We start from the raw sequence: 24960 nt of genomic DNA on the forward strand, positions 1-24960 counted from the left end.
ATATTATATTTTATTTCGAAAAGAATAGTTACATGTTTAGTAAAAGTGAAGTACCTTAATAAGTTCCTAGGGGAAAGTCACAACTATTAAATGAAGGACACATTTTCGGCATGCTGACCCACACATGGAAGAATTAACGTCATGCTGTCCTTGTAATAATTTCACTAAATACATTACTTTTGATTTTGAAAATCATTAAAAAGAAAACATTCAATTGAGTGCATTTTAGAATCAGGGACAAGGTTTTATGAACAAAGAAAATATTGAAGAAGTAAACATAATACAGAATACACACATTGACATAAACTTACACGACAGAAAGCAGAAATTAACATGTACATAAGAGAGATAATAAAGCACACTTTTGAAAACATCATCAAGGATGGATGGCTCCCTGTTTTGCCTTAAGAACAAGCTCTTCTGTTGTAGTGCCAATGATCTCATTGGCCCTTTTCAGCCCAACACACTGATACCTTCCAATAGTATCCTGCATTTTCAAGGCAACCCACCATTCAACAAATAATAAAATCTAATCACCAAGCAATCATAACAGATAACCAAATCCATCAAGCTAGTAGCTATTGTTGACGGAGAAGAAAATCTAACCAGTCTTTGCCAGAAATCAGTGGCAATTTATATGATAAAATGTTCTTGGATCCAAGTTTTCATCCAATGACCAAGGACAATGTCACTTTATTATGACAGCAAAGTTCTAGCAAAATTTCTGGTTGTCTAGTATTTTCCCTTACCACGGATACTGGAATGAAGTCACCAGAGATTTTGCGGCTAGGGGGCTGGAGAAATCTCCTTAAGGGTGTTGGGATTTTAACACTACAAGACTTGTCTTCCCCTCCCCTCTCCCTTCCAAATTCTTACTCACAAACAACCCCCAAGGCATGTTGGGTTTGTGAAAATGTTTCCTATTTTCATTTTCATGGATTTTATTAAAGAAAAAGTGAAAGATATAGAGAGGTGTCTAATGAATTAGAGATAAAAAGAAGTGTAAATAACGGGAACAAGAGAACAGAAAATAGAACATTCCTGCAGAGATAAATGAGATAATCAGTTGAGAGTTTAGAAAGAGTGAATTTTAATCTCACCCGCGTAACGATTCCCAATTTCTCTAATTTCCCAACTGCATCATCCACATCAAAATTACAATCCTCCCCGAACTCTTCTTTGATTAATTCCTCACACCATTGATCAAGATCCTGATTAACATCATCAGATAGCATGCCAGTACTCAAGTAATGCATAAAACAACCTTGGTCACTAAGTACAAATTGATTTTCTAGATAAAAGAACACGGTGGTTGAGACTTGAGAACAGGAGGAAGATTGCTAAAAGGGTGTTTGGTTTCTCTTTTCAATTTCCATTGATATGCTTTAATTGCAAATTCAACATGTCACATTGTTTTCAGTTTTGTTTCATGTTCCCAAAGTTAACAAATATGGAGATACCAAGACTCAACAAAACCCCCCAAAACAGGAATAAAAATAAATTATAGCATTTTTGTAATCATTAATGAAACCACACTACTCAAAACTAAAACAGAAAACAAACCACCTTATGTCAGTACAATTTACCTGTCTTGTAGCTTTGCCTTGTTCCATCAAAATAAAGAATGATACTATTACCTCTTTGACCTGCAAATTTAAGAGTCTCATATTAGCAGCTGTGCATGGTTACAAGTGGGATTAAACCTCAATTTGAGGCTAGCAAATGATCTTCCAACAATATGGCACAAATAGTAGATAGATTAAGTTACCCTTGTGTTAAAAAACAAGGATAGCATATCGGTATTGACCCCCAACCTCTATGTATGGTTGTTATTCATAAGATTTTGATATTTTTATTTGTAGGGTTATAAATTTCAAAACTTATACATATTTAGCAAATATCAATATTGGTTACAACTTGATAGATATCTAACAAAAATTTGAGGAAAACTAACTTATTAGTGACTCCAACTAAGATGATGAACAGAAAACAATTTAGTTTTGTGATGAGCAAATACCTCAGGAAGTGGGGTTAAGCCTTTTTTAAAGTAAAAAGCTATGGCATGCATGAACTGGCTTAGCACTGTTGCGGCCCAGTTTGGGCAAGTCCAGACTTACTTTTGGCCAATCACCATTATCAAGTGTTATTAGAATTGGCTAGCCGTCTTATTTTCAAACAATTCTAAAAGGTAGAATCACTAATGAAAATTATCACTATATTATGACAAGTAATGACATTAAGAGCATTAAGGCAGCATTTACCTCCTGTTGAATGACATCATCACACAAATGCAGAAGGGTGCCCTTTCCACTGTCTAGTTGTTTGTCGTACATCGACTGTGTAATCAAATTTTGGTACTGAGCCAAGTTTGCCTGAAACCTATGGGAAATAAAATCAGTAGGCACAATGGCTAACAGAATCTTTATGGAAGAAAAATGCTATGCTACCAGAGGACAGTGCCAGGTCTTAATAAACAATTTTGATGACATAGTTGAGTGGACCAAATTGTATCTTTCTTCCTACTCCTGATTTCCTTATTTTTACACTTCTACATTGTAGTCTTGACACATCATTCTATCAAACCATATTCAGGAAAATTTTCACATTCTAGATGTATAGCAGTGTTGTTTTTTAATTGCATTTACTACCATATGATAACTTGATAGTGGAAATAACAGTCAATGTGATTAGTGTGTAACGACTAATCCAGTGAAAGGAGATTAGAAACAGTTGAAATACTTACGTGAAGTATGTCTTGGCGATATAACCAACAACTGTGGAAAGAACAGCAATAATGACAAACCAATCAGCTGTAGGCATTTCAAGTGAACTAACTACGGCAACCTACAAAGAAGAATATCAAAGATTCAAAGTGCATTAGTTCAGGATGAAGAGAAACAATAAGACTGATCAAAAGATGCAATTGAGATCAGAAAAACTAACCAGCCCAACAATAGCTGATCCAAGAAACTTTACCCAATCCATTGGAGTTAATCCAGGGTTTTTCTTTTCTGGCTGTCAAGTAAAAAGTTCTTGATCAGGGTCACCATTTGGTTTATTGATAATTAAACACTATCAGAAATCAAATTATTCTTAAAATGCTTTATAGATGAGGTAACTCACAAGAACTATCTCCATATCAGCCATTGGAATGTCTTTAAAATGCTTCACAAATATTCCTCGCTCTGCTTTTGATTTGGTACCAGCTCTCCTGAGGAAACAATCTCTTAGATTTTAACCTTCTAATAGAACTTGAGATATAAGGGGATCTACCTGTATACTACAATTATCTTATCAAATGTTGGTTCTTGAATCGTGGTCTTGCCCACCAAATTGCGGAAACTGGCAATTGCAGAAAATTGTTTCATGAGAGGCGACTATCTCCGCACATTCAAAATTTATGCAACATAGAAACATGAGCATAGCATTTTCATGAGAAAAACACGATCACATATACTTCTACACAAAGGAGCAGATAGACTAAATATAGGTGGAACTTTCAGCCATTTGAATTGATTTGTAAACCCATGATCAGATCTTAAAATGACCTTTTCAAACATGACTGAAACTTTATTCACCATGATAAACTTGCTACTTTACCAGTACATAACTAAAGGAAGATTCAGATGCTCAATCTAGGCTGACTACTAGCTTAGAAATGATCATTACTTGTGATTCTAGAACATCCAACATTAAACAAATATTTAGTGATATGTAGAAATTAATAAGAATTTAGATCTTCAGTTGAATGGAAGCTTCCAAAAATTAACAAGCTTCCAAAAATTAACATTTACATAAAACTGAGATTATGAGAAGCAGCAGATAAGAGACCTTGCCTGGATAGAAAACAACATAAGAGAGTAACAAGGAAAAAGAAAAGGATAAACAGTAACAGCAGCAAGAAAAATAGGAGAGAAATGATAATAGGACCTTAGTTGCATATTTTCAAGGCGTATCCGTTCAACGAACAAGTCTACCCCATTTTCAGAGTTAATTTCATCATCCTTCTTTGGATTTGTGTCATTATGCCTTTTTGGCTTTCTTGATAAAAGTTTTTCCAACCTACAAGCACCATAGCGTTAAAAGTGCTTCCTTTTTTTTGGAAAAAGACCAAGAAACATGAAATGTAAATTATAGTATTTTCACATGTATAGTTCCTAATATGGTATTGAAGTATTGAACTATCACTGCACATGAAGAGTTTATGGTTGTAGGGAGTGATACCCCAAATCAGTTCTCAAGAAATTTTTAGTCAGACACTTTAATCATCAAATTTTAATCACCAAATCAATCCTGACATCAAATTTTGGTTAAAAGTTAGACAAATCTTTCCCTAAAAGTTTCTAAAATTCTCAGATCGGTCCATACATATAGACGAACAATCTGATGCAGGAACTGATTTGTTAGAGAAATAAAAGTTTGGAAACTGATTTGGTTATTAAAATTTGTTTGAGGACTAAAATATTCCACTAATAATTTCTTAGAAACTAACTTAGGGTATAGGCAAGCCAGGAGAAAAGTATAGAGTAAGTTAGAGAATAATATCAAATTGATATTCTTAGTTTCATATATTGTGTTGCTGTGTTGGTAACAGAAAAAGACCTATCTCCAATTATAATAATGCTAGACTCCTAATCATAATTAAAAGAAGGGGAAATTTCATGCAGTAAAACAAAATACAACAACGAACCCTAAGAGATCATCTAAGATACTACATGATATTCTCTGATATAATTACAATAAAATGGGATATTCTCATATCCGAACATTATTGACTATAACTCGTACAATAACAACTTGGTGATATAGATTAGACAAGACTATAGTATCACCAAAACGCATGCAAGTGAGAAAATAAGTAGTGTACTTTTAATGGTTTCATTGAGAGAAGTATTAACAATCAATTTCATCACTTATGATAATGCATGAATATTAGCAACAATTTAAGATATAGTTTCCAGTCCTAGAGTTTGCTTACCTAGTTATCCTTAACAAGTATGCCCACAAGCGTGCAATGAGCATGTCCACTTTCTCCATGATAAAGAGGTCAGTTGTTCGATCAATTCCAATGCCACGACGAAAGATAACATACTAGAATAATAGAATGTATTAGCTTGTAATTTAACGAACTTTGAGAAGCAAAAGAAAAAGTTTGGTATTTGAATGTACAGCCCACTTGTTTTGGCAAATTCAACCTTTTAGATCCAATGAATAATACTAATAACAATAGTTGTTGACCAGCCTTTACAACATACTGTTAGAGAGAGGCATAAGTCATAGATATGCTGCAGTCAGTCATCAAATAAGTAACAAGTGAACAATATCTAGTGATCCAAACAAACACAATGAACATTCTTATTCTAAAAACTTAGGTCTCAAGTTGATGTCTTCAAGAGTCGATGGCAACATAACATCTCAGTCAATATGATTTCATGTTGGACTGCCAATTCTCATATCTAAGTGCAACTCTGCCAACATTTAGAAGATTCTTCCTTTCGTGTCAGAAGAACTAAAAATACATCACTATAAAGTGTTATAACCCAAGGAGTAGCTACTACGGGTCATTTTCAAGAACGCCTAGTCACCTTTACCTCATTACACAATGGATTCAGTAACATTATCCTATTGAGTCAAGAAGTTGCTCATGCAAACCACTTGCATTGCCAAAAGACCAAATAGAAATTATTTTCTCTCCATTGCCCTACAGCATTTTCGATTATCGGAAAAGGTGTAATTCCCTTGTCAAAAGTCAAAACCATCATTAATATAGATACCTCCTAAAAGATTTTTATCTTTTCATTACTCGATTTTGGCAGCCTAAATTTGAAATGGGACCCCTAATTTCAAGTATTAATGCATCCTTAAACCCCCTCTCCCTGCTTTTATTTGAAAAATCAAGACTTTTCTTCTAAAATTAATATCTAGTAATCAATCAGCATAAAATAAAGATTTCAATTTGCGAAAAATTCAAAACACCATTCTACAAACCAAAAGAAGGCAAAGCTTCAAACACCATTCAACCTTCAATTCTACACACATGCACCCCCATCCTTCGTAGCCCAGATAACAAAATAATAAATACCGAGGAGCCAAGAAACTTTAGATGGATAAGTAATTCAAAGGCATACCTTATCACAGAAATGTGGAAGGTTATCGTGAGGGTGATTTTCAAAATATTTCTTCAGAAGTGTCTTGTCAAGCTTTATAAGAAAAAAAAACAGACATCAGCAACAGTTAGCACTTAGCAGCATTTAATCAAGTTTAATAAGTCAACCCTTGCCTACTAAGGAGAAGATATTATGCACAAACCTTAGATTCATCCACTTTAATGGGAAGGTTTAGAAGATACTGGCCTGATTGTGCAACCTCAATCTCATCCTCACTTACTATCTTGAAGTTGCTTTTTTCCATGACCTGCATGAACAATAAAAGAATCTTCAGATATAATTGAAAAAAATATTTTCAAATATGGTAATGGTACTTTATTTCGCTCAATCCCTAGTAATTACAACTAGATAAATCTTAATTATCAAATGCATCTTCCTTCTTTTGCATTTTCTTGAGAATTAGATATGCATTGTGGTTAACTGGTTACTCAAGTTATACCAATATCTTAAGTCATGTCCAAACCCTTTTGATGTATCCACAATGGTTAATAGGGGAAAAAATTTCAAACCCATTACTTTAGCTCAATAAAGAGAGTGGACTAAACAAACAGCTGAAGGTAGAGGAAAACCTATTAAAACCTAAGGTGAACATATTAAAATAGATTTAAATTAATATTTTTCAAGTTTAAACACATATATGATTTTTACAATAGAACACTATCATGTCGTTAATCCATATAGACAATTTCACCTGGTAAACTCAATGCATACAGCCATTTCAACAAACTTCTCTACTATCTCATCTTTCATCCACATCATAAGTTGAGTTGTTCATACATTAATATATCATTTGTTACTTGTTTTTCAGATGTATATCATATTAAGATGTTCCCTAGCTAATTGTCAGCATCAGTAAGTAATGCGGGAAGTGGCAAGTGTACCTGAAATAGGTACGTCAAGAAATTCTGCTCTAGTACATCAATTTCCTGGTTAGATAACTTCTGCTGTTCAAGCTTCTGTGCCCCACTTACAGGGTCAAAGAGGGAGTAGAGTTGCTGAAGGTAGTAGATACAAAGAAATTAGGCTCTACGCCTCTACAACAAGAAGATATTGATAACTGTGTCAAAAGAAAGATCAAGCAATGAATGATACCATCAAGTCCTCAAATTGTAGGAGGTACCACGCTCGAATCGTGTACTCTACTCTCTTGCAGAGCTTCAAGAACTCAGCTCGATCGGAACTGTGCTCTATGTATATTAATCAATAGACTCAAGTCACAAAGAGAACAACAACTTTGGAAAAAACTGTTGCTATATTTCTACACCAAGATAGAAGATAACAACCAATGACTAAAAAAATCAAAATATGAATTAAGTGTTAGAGATATTAACCATTCATGAGCCTCCTTCCAGCAGCTTAAGTTTTTAGGACAAGTGGTACCATGACATGGCATTAAAACTTATATGACCGAAAAATCTAGAGTTCGATCCTTATTAGGCCCCAAAAAGAACTTAGCGTAAGGCAAAATTAAGAAGAAAAAGAAAGCCTATACAAAAATTAAGCAAACCAAAAAAGGCTCTTGCTTGAAAGAATGTGTTAGAGATATAACTATTCACGTGTATGTTTCTTTCAGCTTAAGCTTTTGGGAGAAGTAATTTTAAGACAACAAGACCACTAAAATGCAAAATCAAATAAAGGGGGGTACACATTAATATTGAATTTCATCCGAAATTATAGTTGTAAAGGGGAGAAAGCAACATTCATTCTATACTTCTATCTCAAGACACTATTCAAAGGATAACCCCAAATTCAGAATACCAAATATAGCATCACAAAGTTAACTTAACGACACAAAAAAAATCCTTTATGACAGCAACAGCATAGAAACAAATTCAAAGTTACCAACAAGAGTAGTACCAATAAGATTGGCCAAGGACATGATGAGCCTTGGTTTCAGAATTGGAATCACAGATTCACGCTCTAAACGAATTACATCTTTCTTCTTCTTCTGATCCGTTCCTTCCGAATGCGCCATTTTTTGTCACCTTCAAGCTACACTTCTAGCAGTTTCAGCAAAAACACTCCCAAAGCCCCCAAAACAAAATAAAAAACAAAAAAAAATCGAAAATTGAATCAGTGAAAGAGCAAGGAAAACGTTTTGATGCTAGAGAAAACCCGTTATCATGGACTTGGATTTCATGCTTCACATATAGTAACGTAAAAAACCCCACAACTAGAAATGGAAAAGAATCTTATCATTCCTTTTAGGTGGGTCACACCCAAAGTGCGGTTTTTGTGGAATCACACCTTGGTTTGTTCCCGAAACCTTACCTTTATTGTTTATTCAGATGGAGAAGCCACTGTTCTTCACTCAGTTTGAAGCTTGAGGGAAGGGGACAGAAACAAAAACGTCATATATGGTGGAGTAATTATAAATTTATAATTATGGTGGTTACCGTTCATATTTTTAAATTTTTGTAACATTTTTTTTATTTTTTAAATTAAAATATATTTTTGAATATTAAAAAATACTATTTTAATTTTAAGAACATTTTTTAAGTGTAATTAAAATTGTACAATTACCTTAGCCATAATAATGATACATAGGATAACATGTAGATATATAGTGTATATAATTTAATAAGATTATATCCTCTTTATGTAATTATAAGGCTTTTTTTTTTTTAATCAAAGGTATCATTTTTATCATTGAATTGAAAAATCAATTACAAATTTCAATTGTCTACATGTAGAGTGCACCAGCAAGAAAAAGGGGTTCTCAAAAGGAAAAGGAAAAAAAAAAAAAAAGAAAGAAAAGCTAACAAACAAAAACAGAGTTGTTGGAGTTAATAATTAACATTATCTCCCAGAAATTATTTATTTTTTAAATTAATTTTTAAAAAATTTAATTAATTAAACTCATTCTTAAAAAATTTAAATTAATTATAGTAGTTTTTTATTACTTCTAATAACCATATTAAAAATAACTGAATAATTAACGCGTTATGTGATAATTATATAAATTCTAATTCCATCTCATTCATAGATGTATGTTTTTTATTATCAATAACTAACTTTTTTTTTTTTTGGCTCAAACCATATGTCTCCGATTACTCATATGTTTAGCGACAAGAAATCTTCGATTTTTTTTTCTCCATAATTTTTTTTAGATTTGTATTACCATATAAAAAGTTAATTTCTTTTACATCTGTAGAAGATACATGTGGTTATTAGAAGAACATTGCGTGTTATGCAAGAATATTATTTTTTTTTGTCATATAAATTGAATAACTTCCAATCTTAAATCACCATAATATATTCACACTATACACTCATTCACACAATATTAAAGAATTCATATTCAATACTTAGCACGCATTTTCGCCAAAGTTCGAATTCGAATGCAGCATATAAAAAAGCATAGAATTTACCATTCAAGTTAGAGAATTTAATTAGATTTATTGACTTTTCTTTTTTAAGAGGTCCTGACCCAAACAATTGGCCTCATCAAAATAGATAAAAAAAATTTTAATGGTAAGGCCTTAATATTCTTATTAGACAAATATTTAATATCATACTCAACTATTTGTCACAAAACAAATAATTAGATATTAGGTCAAATATTAGTGGATATAATAATATTGATTTAATTTATTTATATGTTTAAGATCATAATATTTTAACATAATTGTAATTCATAGCAATATCAATGCAACTTCTAGCCCTAAATACAAATGAGGGGTATATTTGTCTTTATCGATATATTATTTTTCTCTCATGGTAAGTTATAAAAGATTGATTTCAGGGTTACGTTAAAAAAAATTATTTTATTAAACTTAACACACAATAATATTTATTTTGTTAAATTTAATTTAATATCAACACTATGATAAAAATTTAATAAGTAGTCATAATGTATAAAAAATTAAAAATTAAAAATCAATATAGCCAGAGACAGATCTAGATTAGAGAAAAAGGAGTACTTATTCTTATTGGGTGATGAAAAATTAATAATAATTATATATAAATAAATATATTTGAATCTATTATTATATTATCTTTATTTCTATATTAAATTATAAATTATTTTTTTGAAAATTATGTTAAAAAAATATTTTGTTAAATTTAATATGTAATTATATATATCGCATTAAATTTAATTTAGTATCAAAACTAAAAATAAAAAAATAATAAATAGTGATAATGTTCTTTTTAAAATAGTCAATTAATTAATTACTAAACTGATGTTTAATTTTTTAAATATAAATAAATTTTTTTATTTTTTTTTTAAAAATTGGTTGAGATAAAAAATATTATTTATATATTAAATAATAAAAAATTATAAAAAGTTGACTTTAGTTATCTAACATTAATTATTTTTTTAATTATAAAAATTTTTAATTTTTTAGACTTGAGAGTTTAAATTTTAAGATAAATAATATAATTTAAAAAAATTAATTGATATTGATTGAAATTAGTTGAAAAAAGTTAACTTTTTAATTAAATTCTAATTCCTATTCTTTATTTTAACTCTTAAACATAATTATTATAAATATAAGTAAAATTATTAGTGTATATATATATATATATATATATATATATATATATAATTTTAGTTTCAAATTATAAGTATTTTTTTTTGTGTCTTTCGAATTATAAATATATTGATGTTTAACAAATTTTATTTTAATATATTTTCCATCACTGAGTATAGTAATAGTTTTTATCATGTCTATTAATTCAATTTTTTATTTATTAAATGTGTGTAAATTATATTTTAGAAAAATCTATGCACCAATTCTTTTTAATTTCCATATCTTATTATATATAGTATAAATATTGATGTTTAACAAAAAAAAATATTTTAATATATTTTTATCCCCATAAATAACAATATTTAACAAAAAAATAAACCTAATTCGTTATACAATTATAAAATCCCGCGCATAAAATTATAAACAAACTACAACCTCAATTTGTTCCTATATCAGACCATTGTTCATATGTCATCTATAATCCATCAAAGTTTCACATAATTTCCAACGTCCATTCACTACTACATCGGACCCAACTCACTTTAATAACTTACTATTAAGGATTTAGGTTCAATTTGGATAAATAACTTAATTAATTTTTTTTAAAAAATAATTTAAATAATAAATAATTATATTAAAAATAGTTTATAAATAAGTTAATTTTATATTTGAATTTTTAGTTCTAAAAGTGTTTATTTTATAGAAATATGATAAAAAATAATAGTATTGTGAGAGAAGTCATTTTTTTTAACTTCTCTATAAACTCCTAAATAACTTCTTAGAAAGTTGCAATTTAATTTTAAAAATTGCACCTTACTTTTCATAAGTCAAAAGCTCAAAAAAGTTACTTTTAAAACTTTCCAAATGGACCCTTAATATAATTTAGTTACACCTTTTAATTATCTACCTACTCATAACACTAATCACAGCTAGAGACCTATGCATCTACTAGTACTGCAGAGATTGTTGTCTTGAGTTCATGTCTGGATTTGACTTAGACAGATAACTTATTTATATACTAGGATAACACGTGTGTTTCTACAGGTGTAGAAGGAATCTACCTTCTACACGATAGCATTAGCCTCTTTTTTATTCAAATAATAATAACGGTTAAGTACGATTTTGGATCCTATGGTTTAGGCCAAATTTTTTTTTTGTTCACAACCTTTTTTTACATACAAAATCGTCCCTAAGGTTCAACATAGTTTTAAAATCGTCCTTTAAACAATTATACCCTCAGTATCATCATCTCCATCACACCTTCAGAAGAGAGAGAAGCAGAGACTCAAAGAGAACGAAGCAAAAACTCAAAGAGAGAGAAGGAGAACAAAGCAAAAACCCAGAGACTCGCGCCCTAGCGTCGCAGCACCTCGCTATCACTGTCGCTTGGCTCTCGCCCTCGCCCTCGCAGCGCTGCGACTCGCGCCCTAACCTCACCACGACTCGCCCTCACCTCGCAGCACCTTGCCCTCGCTGTCGCCTGGCCATTGCCCTCGCCGTCGCTTGTCGGAAAGCACATTAGCGATAAATTCATATTATAAAATTCACATTGGTGCAACAGCTACACAAAGATGAACACATGGAGCAAAATGGAAAGAAAGGGAGAAAAAGGAGGAGGAGTACCTGCCACAAATCACCACCGTCTACCATCGCTGCTACTCTTCTATGTTGTCACACCAGTACCACTACGGTTCGCTGGCATCACCGCTGGCTTGGATTCACATCGCTGTCGTTGCCGCTTGAGGTCATGTCAGCGCCACCACGGTAGTGGCCTTCTTCTGCTTATGTCGCGCCACCAGCGTTCTACCCGTCGCTTCACCATTCTCCTTCGTGTCTTATTGTGCTTTGTTTCTAATGATAGGCATTCACTTTGCATCTTCTTCTTTCTTTTATTTATTTTATTTATTAATTAATTAATTTTTTTTCTGGTTTTTTTGTTAATGTTTGTTTTGATGATGATGGTGATTTTTGTTTCTTGTTAATGATGACAGTTTTGGTGATAAATTGTTGTTTTGATTTTGATTTATTTGAGGTTGTTTTTGAAGGTTGAGTTTTCTTTTTGGATTCATGAACAGATGGTGATTGGGTGATAGTGGGTGGGGTGGTGCAGATAGTGATAGAGTGGTAGTGGGTGGGGTGGTGGTGGTGGTGAGAAGAGAGATGGGTTATTTTTGTCATTTAAAAAATTAATCTGTTCAAAAGAAGAATTTTAAAATTACGTTGAACCTTAGAGACGATTTTGTATGCAAAAAAAAGGTTGGAGACGAAAAAAATTTTCGGCCTAAACCATAGAGACTAAAATCATACTTAACCCTAATAATAATGAAATGCATAAACCCTCCTCTCTCTCTCACACACAAAACAACCATTCCGCAGTACTGTGCGACTTAAAACACACAAACATCCCTTTTCCCTTTGCTCCAACCAATAGACTATCATCATCGTCTAGGATTTCTCACCTTTTTCATACTCTCTCTCCTACAGGCAATGCCTCTCTCTCTTTCTCCAATTTTTACTAGTCTTTTCTGTTTAACTTCTGATTTTAGCTTCATTCTTTTCAATTCCGCGCTTTTTTTATGGAGCTGAAACTCTAATTCAAAATCTATGCTAACGTTCGCCTCCTTTGCTTGTCGTTCTTTCCCATATTTGGACGATAATTCACATTTTTTGGTTTTTTTTTCTTAATGATTTCTTATGTTCACTGAGAAAATGGATCTGGAGATAAATCGCTGCTTCTTTATTTTTTAATTATTATTAGTTGAATAAAAAGGATTATGGAGAGAAAAGGGTCAAAGGTTTCATCATTCCAAGCATCTAGGATTAGGTTTTATACAATCAGGGACATATTTGACATAGATTCATAAACTTATCTTATTAGTGATTACTACCATATATGTTGTGAGCTGTCATTTAACATGCCAGCTCAATAATTTTTAACATCATCAGCCACAAAAATGATGGAAGGACTAACGCGACTAACTTAATATCTTTTGGGGACAAACTTGGTTGATTAAATTTTCTATAGACCAATTTGGAAAAGAACGATCTTTCAAGGACGATTTTGACTATTAACTCGTTGTTGCTTTATGAGAAAAGATGGAGTTGGGTATGTTGTCTATTAGACTCATTGATGTGAGGATTTATTCCAGTTCAGAATTTAACAAAATAATTTCGTTGTGAGCATAGCCCAAACCGATAATCGATCCTCAAATCAAAGTTTAAAAGTTTTTTGTTGTCACAAGTACAACCCAATAAAAGTAACCGAGAGTATTAGTCCCGGATCGTCTTCTCAAGAAATTGCAGTGAGGTATGCATATTATTGGTTATGGTATCCAAGGGGTGGGTTGGTAAAAAGGGACAAGAAAATAAACCAAGCAAATAAAGATAACAAACAAATACTAAAAAGAGGCATTCATGGCAAGGATTGAGAATCTAGACTTTCTATCCTAGTCACTAATCATATCACAATACTTATCAAGAGTTTATCCTATTTAGTCAACCCCAAGAATGGAAGAATGTATAATGTTATCTTCACATGAGAGAAAGTCAAGTAAGACTAGTTAATCTCAATCCAAAAGTCCTAATCAACTTGCTAATTGAATTAGCAAGAGATTAAAATCAATTGAAATAATATTAACTAACAACTCTAGATCACCAACACAAGTTGGGTATTAATGACTCAAGATTGCCTAATTTCTCTTTCCAAGCCAAGAATGCTCAAAAACTACTCTAATATCTAACCAAGCATTTTATCAAACACTTGGAAAGCATAAAAGGAAAGCATCATAAATTGCAAGAAATAATAAAATCTACTACTACCCAATTGCAAAGAAACAATAATAACAACTAAAATCAACAATAAAAGAACATCAAACATCAAATTGCCTTAAAAAAAACCCAAATCCAACAAAGAGTTCATAAACATAAAAGAGGCATAAAAGAGAAATTAACAAGAAGAAACTAGGGAATTAAACTACTAGAGCATGAAAATATAAAAGAAAGATGAGAACAAGAAATTAAACCTAGATCTAAGATGCAATTAACCTAAAACCCTAATTCTAGAGAGAAGAGGGAGCTTCTCTCTCTAGAAAATTAACCTACGTGATCCTAAGCTAAAACTAATTGCTCCCCCCGTTGATCTTCAATTTTGCATGAAATAGTCTATGGAATCAGTTGGATTTGCGCTTGGGAAGCTCAGAAATTGCCCCCAGCGTTTTCACTTTAATGAGGTCACGTGCTAGCTATGACGCGTACGCATCGTCTGGCGTTTTTCTTGTCACGCGTACGCGTCGCCTGGATGACCTCTTCTTCACGCGTGCACGTCTGTCACGCGTGCGCGTCGATGTATGCACTCCAAATCCTTGTTTTTCCATGAATTCTCCACTTTGCATGCTTTTCTCTTCACTTCTTCCATCTAATACTTGCCTTATGAACCTGAAATCACTCAACAAACACATCAAGGCATCGAATGGATTAAAGTGAATTAAATTTAGCTATTTTAAGGCCTAAAAAGCATGTTTTCACTCTTAAGCACAAATTTAGGGAGAATTACAAAACCATACTATTTCATTGAATAAATGTGAGAAAAGTTGATAAAATCCCCTAAATTAAGCACTAGATAAACCACAAAATTGGAGTTTATCAAACCTCCCCACACTTAAACTAAGCATATCCTCATGCTAAAATCAAGAAAGGAACAAAGGGTATCAACATTTATTCAATGCAAATTATCTAAATACAACCTACCTACATGCAATCTATCTAAATGAATGCAATTACTTAGTTAAAATAAATCAATTTCTAAAAATACATATATGAACATAAGGGCTAAGGTGATAGCAATAAAATCAAACCCACAATTAAATTGAGTTATTGAAAAGATTTTAACAACTTGCAAGAAAGGAGATGATCATAGGTGAAAACATGTAATTGAGCAATCGAACCCTCACCGGATGTGCATCCGCTCTAGTCACTCAAGTATATAGGGTTGATTCACTCAATTCTCTCCTAATCATGTTTTCCAAGATTTTTTTTCATCTAACAATCAACAATTATTTTATGTATGCACACAAATATCATGAGGACTTATCCATAGGTTGTAATAGGGTTAGGGTCAAGGTAAAGATTGTATTTGGTCAAGTGAGCTTGAAATTTGAATCTTTGATTAACTTAAACTTTTCACCTAACCTATGACAACCTATACTATTCTAAACAAACCTAACTACCCATAATTCTCACTTTTTTCACACACTCATGCATTCTCTTTTTTTATCACAACTCATATGTATTGATTATTATTGAACTTCACTTTGAGGCATTTTGTCTCCTTTTTATTGCTTTTCTTTTTCTTTACTTTTTCTTTTTCTATTTTTTTTCTTTCTATTTTTTTCCATTTTATTTTTCTACATTTTTTTTCTTTTTGAAGACTTATATAAAAAAGTACCAATGCATATGGTTTAAACATTTAATGCATGAGTATGTACCCAATTCCCAAAATCTTCAACAAAAATAAAAAAATACACTTTTATCTCTACCCAATGTTCCCAACTCTCCCACAATTAAATGATAAACACTCTCACTAGTCTAAATTAATCAAAGATCCAAACAAGGGACATTTATTGTTTTTCACTTCTTATAATGTGCTAAAATTGAGAACAAAAGGGGTTTAACATAGGCTCAAAATTGGCTAACAATGGAAGATAAAAGGTATGGCTATTTGGGTAAGTGAGCTATTTGAAACAATGGCCTCAATCATATAAATGCATGTATACACAAAATAATGGACATAAAGAATCAAACAAATCAAAGATTACAATCATAGAAAGAGAACAATGCACACAAGAATGAAAATGAATGGTTATATGATGTAACCACACAATTAGGCTCAAATCTCAGATGCTTGTTCTTAGCTCAAAACATGTTTCACAATATATATAATTCAAGCAAGTTCAATGAATTTTTTTTTCAAATCAATTGGGGTGCCCTATAGATAAATTTCTTGAAAAATTTCATTATTTTGACTAAGCTTATTATATATACCCTAAATGAAATGTTGTGATTGAGAAAGGTTAAAATTTCTTAGTTTATTCCCTATTTTCAACCAAACCAAATTCTCATATGCAAAAGGGTAAACTAAGCTCAATAATCCACATTTTTCCAATCACAACTAATAAACTAAAATAAACTATATATATACTATCAAACTAAAAGTGCAAATCCAACTAAAAATATAAGATATATACAAACATAAGTGCAAAATGCAACAAGCTAAAAAAAAGTATCCAAAATAACTAACATATATAAGAATTCAGAAGTGCAATAAAGTAAAAATGTGCAAGTACTGGAAATAAAACAAAATAAAGCAAGAATGTCTGAAATGGTCACCAAAATGAAAATCCGTCGACAACGGCGACCTCCCCACACTTAGAAGAAAGCATCGTCCTCGATGCTACAACTCAGGCTGGGTGAGAGGGTCAACGTCCGCAGCTGGCTGTGGCTCCGACTGTGGCTATGACAGTGGCTCCACAGAGGTCTGCTGCATCTCTGTGGGGGCTGAGTCTATGTAGAGCCTCTGCCTGCTGAGCCTCCTCCTCCTGAGCCTCCTCTTCCACCTTAGACTGGTCGGAAGGAGTATCGGGCTTGGAGGACATGTCGATGCCCAATGCTGCTATCATCTGTCTCAGGTGCTCATAACGTCGCTTGTTGCAACGTTCTATCTGGTCCATGCGCTCAAAGAAGCGCTGCACGAGACGGTAGGTCGGCTGGGGTGCTGATGATGGTGGTGACCTGGTGGATGCATGTGGTGCTGTCGAGGGTCCGGCTGCTGCTGAAGAAGAAGCTGTCCCAGATGCTGCTGCTGTGGCAGCACGGTCTCTACGCTGGGCTGCTGGTCGGTCACCAACCCAAGTCCCCCACGGGATAACTTTCTCCTTGCCGTGGACTGCTGGTGGTGACTCATCATCTGGTAGCCAAGGTACTCCAGCCCGGTGAGCAAGCTGCGTGACCAAGCACGGGAATGGAAGGTTGCCCCTGATATGGGCCCGCCACATGTATCGTCTGATAAGTCGGGGAAGGTATAGCTCCTTCCCCTCAAGGACGCACCAGATCAGGACAAGCATATCAACCGGAATCTCCGTGAAGTGAGTGCTAGGCATGACATAATGGGACAGTATCTGCTACCATACCTTAGCCTCCTTCATCAGATACTCAAACTTCATGCCCTTGGGTTTCACTTTAGAGGAATCCATTTCCCAAGGGGCATCCGGCTGGGCAACCACACTATGTAGTGCATTATAATCAGAAGTCATGCTGTGCAACTCCTCCTCAGCCCTTTGGAAAGCATCCTTAGCACTGATTTTTGGATGACAGTGGAGGATCTCCTCAATATCCGCCTCTGTGACCATGATCTGCCTGTCTCTGAGGTGAACTGAGTAAAGGGTCGTTCTGAAGAAATTACAATAGAACTCTCAGACTCAGGACTCATTAACTCTCGCTAGCTCTCTGTCTAGGAAGGTCCAGCCCATCTCCACAATCCAACGCTCAGTATACTGCCGCAAATCGGAGGGGATAACTAGCTTCTTCTCTAAGATGAGCTGCCGCGCTTGAAAATGATGAAATCAAAGCTCACAATATAGATTGGTGAACTTCTCTGAGTTGGTAGGAGGCATGGTTTGATCTGTCTTCTCCTTCTCAAAGAGACGCATCTCAGATAGACCGGAGGTTGCTAGTTCAATAGATGACTGGTGCACGAAATTGTGATCTCAGGCAACGGCGCCAGAAACTCTGTACGCACGTCTTAATAAATCGTTTTTCATTCACAACTTCGATACAACTAACCAGCAAGTGCACTGGGTCGTCCAAGTAATAAACCTTACGTGAGTAAGGGTCGATCCCACGGAGATTGTTGGTATGAAGCAAGCTATGGTCACCTTGTAAATCTCAGTCAGGTGGATATAAAATAGTTATGGAGTTTTCGAACATAAATAATAAATAGATAGAAAATAAGGATAGGAACACTTATGTATATCATTGGTGAGAATTTCATATAAGTGTATAGAGATGCTTTCGTTCCTCTAAACCTCTGCTTTCCTGCTGTCTTCATCCAATCAGTCTTACTCCTTTCCATGGCTGGCTTTATGTAAGGACATCACCGTTGTCAATGGCTACTTTTTATCCTCTCTGGAAAATGGTCCGATGCGCTGTCACTGCATGGCTAATCGTTTGGAGGCATCACCCTTGTCAATGGCTGCATCCCATCCTCTTGTGAAAATGGTCCAAATGCTCTGTCACAGCACGGCTAATCATCTGAGGTTCTCGATCATACTGGAATAGGATTCACCCTCCTTTTGCGTCTGTCACTACGCCCAGCACTCGCGAGTTTGAAGTTCGTCACAGTCATTCAATTCCAGAGTCCTACTCGGAATACCACAGACAAGGTTTAGACTTTCCGGACTCTCATGAATGCCGCCATCAATCTAGCTTATACCACGAAGATTCTGATTAAGAGATCCAAGAGATACTCATTCAGTCTAAGGTAGAACGGAAGTGGTTGTCAGGCATGCGTTCATAGGGAATGATGATGATTGTCACGTTCATCACATTCAAGTAGAAGTGTGAATGAATATCTTAGAAGTGGAATAAGTTGAATTGAATAGAAAAACAGTAGTACTTTGCATTAATCTTTGAGGAACAGCAGAGCTCCACACCTTAATCTATGGAGTGCAGAAACTCTATCGTATAAAAATACATAAGTGATAATGGTTCAGGCATGGCCGAATGGCCAGCCTCCATGAAAGTCTAAGATAGCATAAAACTGATCAAAGATGTCTAATACAATAGTAAAAAGTCCTATTTATACTAAACTAGTTACTAGGGTTTACAGAAGTAAGTAATTGATGCGTAAATCCACTTCCGGGGCCCACTTGGTGTGTGCTTGGGATGAGCTTGAATGTTACACGTGCAGAGGTTATTCTTGGAGTTGAACGCCAGTTTGTAACGTATTTCTGGCGTTCAACTCTGGCTTGTGACGTGTTTCTGGCGTTTAACTCCAGACAGCAGCGTAGAACTGGCGTTCAACGCCCTTTTACGTCGTCTAAACTCGGCCAAAGTATGGACTATTATATATTGATGGAAAGCCCTGGATGTCTACTTTCCAACGCAATTAAAAGCGCGCCATTTTGAGTTCTGTAGCTCCAGAAAATCCACTTTGAGTGCAGGGAGGTCAGAATCCAACAGCATCAGCAGTCCTTCTTCAACCTCTGAATCTGATTTTTGCTCAAGTCCCTCAATTTCAGCCAGAAAATACCTAAAACCACAGAAAAATACACAAACTCATAGTAAAGTCCAGAAATGTGAATTTAACATAAAAACTAATGAAAACATCCCTAAAAGTAACTAGATTCTACTAAAAACATACTAAAAACAATGCCAAAAAGCGTATAAATTATCCGCTCATCACAACACCAAACTTAAATTGTTGCTTGTCCCCAAGCAACCGAAAATCAAATAGGATAAAAAGAAGAGAATATACTATAAATTCCAAATTATCAATGAAATATAGCTCCAATTAAATGAGCGGGACTTGTAGCTTTTTGCCTCTTGAATAGTCTCGGCATCTCACTTTATCAATTGAAGTTCAGAATGATTGGCATCTATAGGAACTCAGAGTTCAGATAGTGTTATTGATTCTCCTAGTTCAGTATGATGACTCTTGAACACAGCTATTTTATGAGTCTTGGCCGTGGCCCTAAGCACTTTGTTTTCCAGTATTACCACCGGATACATAAATGCCACAGACACATAATTGGGTGAACCTTTTCAGATTGTGACTCAGCTTTGCTAAAGTCCCCAATTAGAGGTGTCCAGGGTTCTTAAGCACACTCTTCTTTTGCTTTGGACCTTGACTTTAACCGCTCAGTCTCAAGTTTTCACTTGACACCTTCACGCCACAAGCACATGGTTAGGGACAGCTTGGTTTAGCCGCTTAGGCCAGGATTTTATTCCGTTAGGCCCTCCTATCCCCTGATGCTCAAAGCCTTGGGATCCTTTTTATTTACCCTTGCCTTTTGGTTTTAAGGGTTATTGGCTTTTTGCTCTTGCCTCTTGGTTTTAAGAGCTTTTGGCTTTTTCTGCTTGCTTTTCTCTTTTTTTTTTTATATAATTTTTTTTCGCCATTTTTTTTTCTACAAGCTTTGTTCTTTGCTGCTTTTTCTTACTTCAAGAATCATTTTTATGATTTTTCAGATTATCAAATAACATGTCTCCTTGTCATCATTCTTTCAAGAGCCAACATATTTAACATTCTTAAACAACAACTTCAAAAGACATATGCACTGTTCAGGCATTCATTCAGAAAACAAAAAGTATTGTCACCACATTAATATAATTAAACTAAGTTCAAGGATAAATTCAAAACTCATGTACTTGTTGTTCTTTTGAATTAAAACATTTTTCATTTAAGAGAGGTGATGGATTCATATTCACTACTTTAAGGCATAGACACTTAGACACTAATGATCATGTAATAAAGACACAAACATAGATAAGCACTTAACATAAAGAAAACGAAAAATAGAGAATGTAAGAACAAGGAATGAATCCACCTTAGTGATGGTGGCGTTTCCTTCTTGAGGAACCAATGATGTCCTTGAGCTCTTCTATGTCTCTTCCTTGTCTTTGTTGCTCCTCCCTCATTGCTTTTTGATCTTCTCTAATTTCATGAAGGATGATGGAGTGCTCTTGATGTTCCACCCTTAATTGTCCCATGTTGGAACTTAATTCTCCTAGGGAGGTGTTGATTTGCTCCCAATAGTTTTGTGGAGGAAAATGCATTTGAGGCATCTCCGGGATCTCATGGTGATGAGCTTCATGCGTCTCTTGAGATCCATGAATGGGCTCTCTTGCTTGCTCCATCCTTTTCTTAGTGATGGGCTTCTCTCCCTCAACGGGAATGTCTCCTTCTATGGAAGCTCCAACTGAGTAACATAGATGGCAAATAAGATGAGGAAACGCTAGCCTTGCCCAAGGAGAGGGCTTTTCGGCTATTTTGTAAAGTTCAAGGGAGATGACTTCATGAACTTCTACTTCTTCTCCAATCATGATGCTATGGATCATGATGGCCCGATCCACAGTAACTTCAGATCGGTTGCTAGTGGGGATGATGGAGCGTTGGATGAATTCCAACCATCCTCTAGCCACAGGCTTGAGGTCCAGTCTTTTTAATTGAACCGGCTTGCCTTTGGAGTCAATCTTCCATTGAGCTCCTTCCACACATATGTCCATGAGGACTTGGTCCAACCTTTGATTAAAGTTGACCCTTCTAGTGTAGGGGCGTGCATCTCCTTGCATCATACGCAAGTTGAACGCCAACTTCACATTTTCCGGACTAAAATCTAAGTATTTCCCCCGAACCATGGTGAGATAATTCTTTGGGTTTGGGTTCTTACTTTGATCATGGTTCCTAGTGATCCATGCATTGGCATAGAACTCTTGAACCATTAGGATGCCGACTTGTTGGATGGGGTTTGTTAGAACTTCCCAACCTCTTCTTTGGGTTTCATGTCGGATCTCCGGATACTCATTCTTCTCGAGCTTGAAAGGGACCTCGGGGATCACCTTCTTCTTAACCACAACATTATAGAAGTGGTCTTGATGAGCTTTGGAGATGAATCTTTCCATCTCCCATGACTCGGAGGTGGAAGCTTTTGTCTTCCCTTTCCCTTTTCTAGAGGATTCTCCGGTCTTGGGTGCCATCAATGGTAATGGAAAAACAAAAAGCTTATGCTTCTACCACACCAAACTTAGAATATTGCTCGCCCTCGAGCAAGAGAAAAAAGAATAGATGAAGAAGAAGAAGAAATGGAGGAGAGGGAGAGAGAGATGTGTTTCGGCCAAGAAGGGGAAGAGAGGGTTATGTTGTGTGAAAATGAGGAAGAATGGAGGGCTATATATAGGGAAGGGAGGGGGGGTTAAGGTTCGGCCATTTAGGGTGGGATGGGTGGGAAATTGTTTTTGAATTTTGAAGGTAGGTGGGGTTTATTGGGAAGTGAAGATGGATGTGAGTGGTGAAGAGTTTTGGGGAAGAGTGTTTATGGGATTGTGTGAAAGAGGGGTGAGAAGAAGTGAGTGGAGGTAGGTGGGGATCCTGTGGGGTCCACAGATCCTGAGGTGTTCAAGGATTTACAACCTTGCACCAAATTAGGCATGCAAAATACCCTTGCACACAACTCTGGGCATTCAGCGCCAGATTGGTGCTTGTTCTGGGCGTTGAACGCCCATTTGTTGCCCATTTCTGGCGTTGAATGCCAGAACCATGCTTGTTCTGGGCGTTCAGCGCCAGCTCTTCTCCAGGGTGCAATTCTGGCGTTCAAACGCCCAGATGCTGCCCATTTTGGGCGTTCAGCGCCAGAACCATGCTCTGTTCTGGCGTTGAACGCCAGCCAGATGCTTCTTACTGGCGTTTAAACGCCAGTAAGGTCTTCCTCCAGGGTGTGATTTTTCTTCTGCTGTTTTTGATTCCGTTTTCAATTTTTATATTTATTTTGTGACTCCACATGATCATGAACCTAATAAAACATGAAAGAACAAGAAAAATAAAATTAGATAAATAAAAATTGGGTTGCCTCCCAACAAGCGCTTCTTTAATGTCAATAGCTTGACAGTGGGATCTCATGGAGCCTCACAGATGTTCAGAGCATTTTTGAGACTTCCCAACACCAAACTTAGAGTTTGGATGTGGGAGTTCAACACCAAACTTAGAGTTTGACTGTGGGGGCTCTGGTTGACTCTGTTTTGAGAGAAGCTTACTGTGCCTCTTTTCCATGTTTACAGAAGGGTAACCTTGAGTTGTAAACACAAGGGAGTCCTCATTCAATTGAAGGACTAATTCACCTCTGTCAACATCAATCACAGCTCTTGCTGTGGCTAGGAAAGGTCTTCCAAGGATGATGAATTCATCCTCATCCATCCCAGTATCTAGGACTATGAAATCAGCAGGGATGTAAAGGCCTTCAACCTTTACTAACATGTCCTCTACTTGTCCATAAGCCTATTTTCTTGAATTGTCTGCCATCTCTAATGAGATTTTGGCAGCTTGCACCCCAAAGATTCCCAGTTTCTCTATTACAGAGAGGGGCATGAGGTTTATCCCTGAACCAAGGTCACACAGAACCTTTTCAAAGATCATGTTGCCTATGGTACAAGGTATTACGAACTTTCCAGGATCCTGTTTCTTCTGAGGCAATGTCAGTTGATCCAGATCACTTAGTTCATTAGTGAACAAGGGAGGTTCATCTTCCCAAGTCTCAATACCAAATAATTTGGCATTCATCTTCATGATTGTACCAAGGTACTTGGTAACTTGCTCTTCAGTAACATCCTCATTCTCTTCAGAAGAGGAATACTCATCAGAACTCATGAATGGCATAAGGAGGTTTAATGGAATCTCTATGGTCTCTAAATGAGCCTCAGATTCCTTTGGTTCCTCAGAGGGAAACTCCTTATTGATCACTGGACGTCCCAGGAGGTCTTCCTCACTGGGATTCACGTCCTCAACCTCCCTTACTAGTTCGGCCATGGTAATTAATTCAATGGCCTTGCACTCTCCTTTTGGATTTTCTTCTGTATTGCTTGGGAGAGTACTAGGAGGGATTTCAGTGATCCTTTTACTCAGCTGACCCACTTGTGCTTACAAATTTCTAATGGAGGACCTTGTTTCATTCATGAAACTCACAGTGGCCTTAGATAGATCAGAGACTAAGTTTGCTAAATTAGAGGTATTTTGTTCAGAGTTCTCTGTCTGTTGCTGAGTGGATGATGGAAAAGGTTTACTATTGTTAAACCTATTTCTTCCACCATTATTAAAGCCTTGTTGAGGCTTTTGTTGATCCTTCCATGAGAAATGAGGGGTTATAGGTGTTTCCATAAGGTTCACCCATATAATTTACCTCTGCTATTGCAGGGTTCTCAGGATCATAAGCTTCTTCTTCAGAAGATGCCTCTTGAGTACTGTTGGATGCAGCTTGCATTCCATTCAGACTCTGAGAAATCATATTGACTTGCTGAGTCAATATTTTATTCTGAGCCAGTATGGCATTCAGAGTATCAATTTCAATAACTCCCTTCTTCATAGGCGTCCCATTACTCACAGGATTCCTCTCAGAAGTGTACATGAACTGGTTATTAGCAACCATGTCAATGAGTTCTTGAGCTTCTGCAGGCGTTTTCTTTAGGTGAATGGATCCACCTGAAGAGGTGTCCAATGACATTTTAGCTAATTTAGACAGACCATCATAGAATATGTCCAGGATGGTCCATTCTGA

At 35.3% G+C, this 24960-nt stretch overlaps 1 protein-coding gene across 2 annotated transcripts; it reads right to left on the reverse strand.

The window, feature by feature from the left end:
- Positions 1–150: 150 nt before the first annotated feature.
- Positions 151–8565, reverse strand: LOC107604881 (uncharacterized). 2 transcript variants are annotated; one of them, XM_016306587.3, is made up of 16 exons: positions 8439–8565; positions 8025–8159; positions 7260–7354; positions 7049–7162; positions 6310–6414; positions 6129–6200; positions 4979–5091; positions 3931–4062; positions 3274–3342; positions 3124–3211; positions 2944–3015; positions 2744–2844; positions 2262–2379; positions 1587–1646; positions 1101–1211; positions 151–487 (listed from the first exon to the last, which is right to left on the reverse strand). In XM_016306587.3, exons 2-16 carry the CDS (start codon positions 8140–8142, stop codon positions 377–379), a joined length of 1479 nt encoding a protein of 492 aa, XP_016162073.1. In that variant the 5' UTR covers positions 8143–8159; positions 8439–8565; the 3' UTR covers positions 151–376. The 2 variants fall into 2 exon arrangements, with proteins under 2 accessions (XP_016162073.1, XP_088347670.1); XM_088491544.1 differs by lacking the exon at positions 1101–1211.
- Between the last annotated feature and the right edge of the window lie 16395 nt (positions 8566–24960).

The sequence above is a fragment of the Arachis ipaensis genome, chromosome B6 (genome assembly GCF_059453495.1).
Source record: "Arachis ipaensis isolate K30076 ecotype BB chromosome B6, ASM5945349v1, whole genome shotgun sequence".
NCBI lineage: Eukaryota > Viridiplantae > Streptophyta > Magnoliopsida > Fabales > Fabaceae > Arachis > Arachis ipaensis.